This window comes from Vespula pensylvanica, chromosome 2, assembly GCF_014466175.1.
Source record: "Vespula pensylvanica isolate Volc-1 chromosome 2, ASM1446617v1, whole genome shotgun sequence".
Classification (NCBI taxonomy): Eukaryota; Metazoa; Arthropoda; class Insecta; order Hymenoptera; family Vespidae; genus Vespula; species Vespula pensylvanica.
The window spans coordinates 14,242,059-14,249,558 of NC_057686.1; the positions used below are offsets into that span (position 1 = coordinate 14,242,059).

General features: G+C 40.5%; 1 protein-coding gene across 2 annotated transcripts in view; it reads right to left on the bottom strand.

Moving 5' to 3' along the window:
• Positions 1–4,353, bottom strand: part of LOC122627135 (LIM/homeobox protein Lhx3) — a 34,990-nt gene extending 30,637 nt beyond the window's left edge. For both annotated transcript variants that reach the window (XM_043808014.1, XM_043808013.1), the window contains exon 1: positions 1,358–4,353. In XM_043808014.1, the coding sequence (XP_043663949.1) occupies positions 1,358–1,634 (277 nt within the window). In that variant the 5' untranslated portion in view covers positions 1,635–4,353. The remainder of the gene's footprint in view (positions 1–1,357) is intronic.
• Between the last annotated feature and the right edge of the window lie 3,147 nt (positions 4,354–7,500).

A 7,500-nucleotide genomic window follows, 5' to 3' on the forward strand; every position in this document is an offset into this window, starting at 1 on the left:
GAGAGAGAGAGAGAGAGAGAGAGAGAAAGAGAGAGAGAGAGAGAGAAAGGGAGATGAGACGATGGATAAAATCTGAGACAATAGCATCATGAGCACGTTTCGTAAGTACATACATACATATGCCTCGATGTCCCGTGATTCTTCGTAGTACTCGTAAAGTACGCCACATGTGTTTACACGTGTATCGTTCGTAAAAAGAGAGAGAGAGAGAGAGAGAGAGAGAGAGAGAGAGAGAGAGAGAGAAGAAGGCGCAAGGGATTGCACGAAAGCTGTGCATTATGCACAAGGAGTAATCTGTTGCATGCGAGAAACTCTTACAATTGTAGTGCATTTATGTGTGGGCCCAACAAGACAAGACGCGATGCTCGTGAAAATGAATAGACAATAGGAAGTAAAACGTGAAGTTATGGGTGCTACGTTCTTCTCTCTTTCTTTGAGACTCTTATTGTTTATTTCGAAGGAAGGGGAAAAATATCAATAAAGATAAATCTTTGGACATTTTTAGATTCGATAAAAGAAAATGAGATTATTATAAATTTGAAGCTTTTGGTAAATATTTTTTAATGAATGATCTTTAATTAGGCACACGGTAAAGGAATACAAAAGAACGTGCGAAATTATCGTTTAGTAAAAAACAAAAAAAAAGATATCTGATAACTATATTCGAACTTACACGAAAGATATAATATTATACAATACTCGTAATAGCTTTTTTATAATTGATAAAATGCACGCAATAGTGGATTCTAAATGTGGTTATAATGTTAACTAACACTAGGCAATAATCTTATCGATCGCAAAAATCGAGGCTCGGCTTATCGAAAACTCGCCAGCCACCGTTCGTGTTTAACGCGGTAAAAAAATTTCAACTTGACCCGATAATGTAAGAGCGGCCGCGATAGCGGCGTCATCGTGGCTGGGACTTCTTTATCTCAAGTAGTCTTTATTAATCTACTCCGAGTATGTCACGGTACGTTTCGATCTTAGAATTATAACCGATTCCGACATATATTTTATGACTCTTTCGTTTCCTTTCGATTTTCAAAGATACCGTTAGAAACCCAAGTAACACAGATAGTGTTACGTCAAATCGTAAGTGTAAAAACAATTCTAATCGAAAACGAGCGATAACGAAAGCACGCTTAAATCAGTGTCCTCTCTAGTTGTAAGTCTTAGAATTTTTATAATCGCAGCAAGATAAAGCTTAAAAGAATGGTAAAGAATAAAAATTTGTAATAATCGTTGAAACATACTTATTATTGAATCTCAATAAGAGTAAGAATAGATCGACAAAATGATTGATTAGAGAGAAAAAAGGAAAGTATTGAAATATTGGTGTTTATCGTACATCCCCTACCTTCCAAGTTTTTATTCCTGGCTAGAAGAGCCAAGAGGACGTCAGGATTGGGCGGAGTGTCCGCAAGGTCTCCGGTATCTTGATGAGCCTGCGGCAAAGAGGATGGACCAAGAGGTGGCATGGTGGTACCCGGTGGTGGACGTGGCATCATAACTGAGGCCGAAGCCAAGGGTGGCAAGGCCAGTCCTCCGGGCGGATGATGGAGAGGATTGTGAGCTGGTAGTCCGCTCGTTGGTAGCGTTGGTAGCGTCGGAACCGGTTCCACCGCTGCCGACATCGACAAATCGATGCCACCCAATAGCACCGGACGACAGCCACCTGAAGCAGCGCCCGTGCTCACTGCCGGGAGGATCTCGCCACCCCCCGGCAGTGGTGCGTATGGCAAGTACAGCTCCAGTCTAAGTATATCCTCGATCGAGCTATCAAATTAGAATATTTTTATTTCTATTCACTCGATACAGTTTCTCGTTTTATTATATCTCTATATTTGAATCGACTTCGATAGCTTCCTTTGCGAACAATTAAACGATATTGTTTTCAACTTGAGAATCACTCATATAGTTCGAAGAAAATAAATCTCTTATCGATCCTTTTTACCCAATTAGATAGTTAGATGTTCCGATCTTGAACTTTTGCTTTTGTTCGAGTTTACACACGTGATCCGATTTCGACACTGGCACTTCTCACTTATCACTGATCCAACTATGTAATTCTTTTGTTGTTGAAAGAAAAAAGAATACGATGATTTATCGAGTCTAATAAATAAATCGATGTCTTCTTGTCTACTCGTCGTGCCGTATCGTCCGTTCCGCCGGTAAGATTCCGTTGATCACTGTGCGACGGTAGCCGTGTAGTTGGTAGGCGTCTTTGGCAATCGAAGTAATCGTCGAGAGCCACTCGATCGCACTATCGCTTAATAATTTTCATCGATTAGTTTCTCCGATTACGATTTGTATATACAGAGTGTCCTTGGTCACTTTCGTTAAAAAACAAACTAACTGATTTATAAATCCTTTTGTGAAATCACGAATGTGATGTCAGATATATTTACTGTTAATATCTTTAAAGATCGATACCATTGAATCGTCCTCGTCAATGAACGAAACATTACACGCAGTATTTACACGTGCTCGAATCTTTATCGCGTTCTAATTACAAATCGTCACCTTTCGAGAAACGCTTTAACGAATCGACGTGTCTCGTCGAAAGTTTCTGACTCTTTTCGTATTTCGAATTCCATAAAACCTGATCTTTTGACAGTTTCTTCTTAAATCTTCCTTTTTATCTCAGGTGGAAACGATCCTTCGCGAACCTTTTCGTTTCTCTCCGTCTTCTGTCTTCGTTTTGCAAAAGGATCCTTTACGAGATTCATCGTGATGTAACAAATTCGTTTTTTCACCGTAACACGAAAAGTTAACTCAAAATTATAGAGTAAATGCGAAGATCGAAAAGCATAGATGAAAAAGAGCATCGACGTTAGTCCTCGCAGGCCTAAAGCCAACAACACACTCGTCGTTTCTCTCTTTTACTCTCGCAGACTTCGTGGCAACGATCCGACTCCTTATCGGTACTACTGTCCACAGGTCTCGGTTTATCTCGACTTAACCTTGAACATGCCGTTTTCAGATCGAAATGATCTGTTTTTTTTTTTGTTTCTTTCCTTTACGACCAATCTCAATGAGGGAGATCAACCTTATGCTCGTTCTCGTTTGATCATGTTTTTCAGTATAACGAAGATCTTCCTTTTTCCTTTATTTTTTTTCCTTCTTCTCCTTTTTTTCTGTTTTCCTTTGTTTATTCATTTATTTATTTTTTCTTCGATATAATAAATATAATCCTTGATGATTTATATTCCCAAAGAATTTCAAGGAAGATGAAATCGGCGAAGTACAGGAGAACGATCGGCTAGGCTTTCGAGGTTCCAACTCGATCGGAAGGATCTATCTCGTTCGTGGCTTGCGAAACGTAGCCTCCCCTCGATCTTTGGCGTCGAGCGAGCGACGGCTCGGTTTTTACACGCGCGTCGATGTAAATGTGGCCCGGGTCCGATGCAAACGGTGCATGCCACGTCGAGAAAAAAGCTCGGGAATCGGTCGGTAAAGCGATAGCTTTACGGGATATATCTAGTCGGCGTTCCCTTTGGAGAATCTTCTTTTGGCTTTAGGTCCGACGGTTAAACCCGAACGTGATCGAACTCGCTGACTCGACGTAAGAAACGAGAAGGAGAATTCCGCTGGTTCCTGGACCAGCTCTCTCTCTCTCTCTCTCTCTCTCTCTCTCTCTCTCTCTCTGTCTCTCTCCCTGTTTCTCTCTTTCTTTCTTACTCTCACGGAGAAAGAGGCAAACCCGTTCGAGATGAGCTATCCATCGAAGACACTGGCTGATTCCATTGACTAGTCACCAAGCACGGTTTCTCGCGTACGATCGCTAAAATCATTCTCTTATACATCCTGCACAAAGAAGAAGAAGTAACTCCTTCGTTCCTCCTTGTTGGGTAGTCCGACTGGGAATTGAGATTACGCCGAGGACGATCGGAATTCTCGGGATGCGTCTCGTTTACGCCGATCGCAAATCACTCGAACGATTCAGCGAGGACGTCTTCATGAACGACGTAAACACGATCTACGAGACATCCTGCTAACATTTGTCTTCTCAATTGCTCTTGAAAATTGACGACAAATCCAATTCGATTATTTAGATACTTGTCCTTCTTGAAGTCACTTTAATATTAAATTCGATGTTAAAAGTTAAGATGTTAGGTCGGATCTAATCAAATAGAATTCGATCGCGAATACGATTTTAATTAAGAACGAAAGGTAATCCGCGGGCACGACACTATGAGACGTCCAGGATTCGCGATGTTCCTTGGCTACGAAGTCGACGCTGCCGAGAAAGCAAGAGGGAATCCAGAGGGATGCGTGGACAGAGAAGGTAGAGTGGAGAGCCTCTCCAAAGGTGTAGGTGTCTCTTCGTGTGTGGGTGTATTGGAGGGGAGGTTTCCACCCTACTACCATCACCAGTTATACCAACGCGACCGCCTCGAATCGTATCGCGCCAAGGCAAAAGAGAGATACGTATAATATACTAGTACGTTTGGTGGGGGAGGTTCCTGTTACGCCTGCGCTTCAAAACCCTCGCCCTCCTTCTCTTTCTCCTCATCCTCTTCATCCTCATCGGTCTCCTTCTCTAGCGTGCTCACGAAAGATGAGAACGTCACTATATAGCATCCAAGGATAAGATTTTTCGATGATTTGCGGCGCAAGGATCAGCCGATGAATTTCTCGTTTAATACGATAAGGCGGTATAGTTTGTACGAATTTACTACGTTATTATGTTCTTTATTTGTTGTTTTGTTTTGTTTTTGTTTTTGTTTATTTTTATTGTAATTATCATATTTTGTCATCGTTCGTAAGATCAATGAATTTTTTCTGACTATCGTATCAATCTTGAGAAAATGTACAAGAATTTAAGATGTTGTAAAATATTTTTCATTCCATCTTTGCAATTCTATTATAATCGAAAACGTAATCACTCGTTGGAGAACGAAACGGACAGATCATGTGATAGTAGTACGATAGAAATAGAGTCCATGGGATTTTAGGGATGCGGAAGGTTATGTAAAGGAATAGAAGAGGATACTATCGGCCTAATTAAGACCGATAGTCAATAATGGCGGGCATGGACCGTTTTGGAAAGCACATCCCTCGACCACCAGTTCAATCCAGGGGTTGTTTAAGTCTTCTCCTCGCCTTCCTTTTCGACAAGGGTTGACTCTGTCCGGGGTTCGAAGAAGGAGACATATTTTTATTGTACCTAGGTGAATCACTGCTACAGCCTTCTCTCTCTCTCTCTCTCTCTCTCTCTCTCTCTCTCTCTCTCTCTATCTCTTTCTCTGTTCTTTCTCTCCATTATTCGTTCACGTACGTACGTACATACATACATACATACTTGTAGCTATGTGCATGTCTCCACGTTAATGTTTCCGTATATATACACATGTATACTCCTCAATACGTATATACCTACACACATATATGTTTGCACGTTGAGTCGATCCATTGGATGCACTCAACGAAATTAAACCTACGTTCTTCGACATCCAACCATTGCCGTCATAGCCCAGCCTGATCGAGATATCGACAGATTCGGGTTTTAACGCCACGTTCTCCAGAAAGAGAAAAAAACTTGAAAATTCAAAATTCTATACATCTATCAACAGAAAAAGAGAACTCTTCGTAATGGTCCGTCAAATGCGTTTTCGACAAATCGACAAACTTTTTATTCTTCTCTTTACGCGTAGGAGAAACAAGTTGAAAAGTATACTTCGCAAGGTAAATCTCGAAAAAAGGTGTTCTTCGCTTAACGAGTTGTTGAATATTCGCGAGTTCCATCAGAATTTTAAAACGTTCGAACGTGTTTTCTCTTCTCTAATCGGATACGTTCGCCATCGTGGATGGTGTGGGTGTACGTATTTATCCATACGTAGACGCTTTTCCTGCGCATGCGTCTTTTTATATATATACATGTATATATGTATGTATGTATATGTGTATATACATATACATATATATATATATATACACACATATACATATATGTATGTATACCTTGAATTTCGTTTTGAACGACTCGCGATATAATCCTGAAAGAAAATCGTATACATATATTCGACTGAGGCACTAGTTGGTTCACCGTATTTCGTAATCTCCAAAGCTACATTATTACATTATTTTATATGAATTTTATTAATGAAACGATAGAAAAGTAGTAATAACAATCGTTCACCTTTAAACGTTTCAACTTCTTAGTAACTTTTTGTTGCGAATTATGAAAAAAAGTTATGCGTTCGTTCGTATTTGGGTTTCATAGTTTTTCATTTTTCTCTATTTCCTTTTCCAGTTAGAAAATGGTACACGATCGGGGCCCGACTACTTTTGCCTGTGTTGGAAAAATGTGGAGCACGCTGACTCCGTAGTGTAGGAAGGGAAACGAGAGGATATCGAACCAGCGACTCTAGAGGCGGAGTCGCCCCACCAAGTTACCATGGAAACGTGACACTCTCTTTCGGGCTTTTCGAGCTTTTCGAGCTTACCACCGGGAAGGTCTCGCCCGCTTTGCACTGTCTGCGCTCGACGGAACACCCGCGGCCCTCGCGAACGCCGCCAACTTTATTTCCCTTTAAAAGGCAATCCTTTTTCTTTCTCTCTTCTTTTTATCCTTTTTTTTTCTTTTTTCTTTATCCCCTTCTTTCTTTTCCCTTTCCACCGTCTTCTTTTTTTCGCCGCTTTTGTTTTTCTTTTCTTTCCAAAATTATTTCGATTTTCTGTCTCTCATTCGAATCTATATATCTTTCCTTTCAGCTTAATTGCATATTTCCACTTTATGAAGTATTTGTATGATTTCAAGCGTACACTTTCACTGTTTAACCATTCTCTTTTCATTCGTCAGGACTTATATTGAGAAATGTACGAAACGTCTACGTGATATCATTGATACTAGCCCGTCCAAAAGAAAAATGTTATATTTCGTTACGTTAGATTTAATAAAGATGAGAAGACGAAAGGTAAAGAACACGCTCTTAGTCCAGTTATGTTAATGTCCAATTTAACAGAAAATATACTTTAGCAACGTCGCGCATCTTGTTCCGTCCTTTTCAATTCACTTCGCCAGTCGCGGACTTCTATACGTTTTCTTTCTTTGTTTTTCTTTCTACGAGAGGGTAGCACGATTTGTTCTCTTTCTTTCTCATATACACCCTGTCTTCTTCAACATCCGTAGCTTCCCTCCGAGTACCATAGTGTTCAATGTTAGCTGAAGACACGTGTATGTGTAACACGTGTTGCGTGTGTGTATAGGTGAGTTAAACGCGTGCGAGAAGGAGAAACGATGACATATGCAGAGCTCGGCTATCTCTATATTTTACTCGAAGCTATTCGCGAGAATTTACGATGTTCAAAAGCCTCTCCTCTCGTTCATCCAACCTCGCCCCGACGTTTTCCTCTATCTCCATCTCTCTCTCTCTCTCTCTCTCTCTCTCTCTCTCTCTCTCTATCTCTATCTATCTATCTCTCTCTCTTTCTTACTCTTTATATATGTTTTTCCTTCTTCTTATTCTTCTTCTTCTTTTTCTTCTCCTCTTCCTT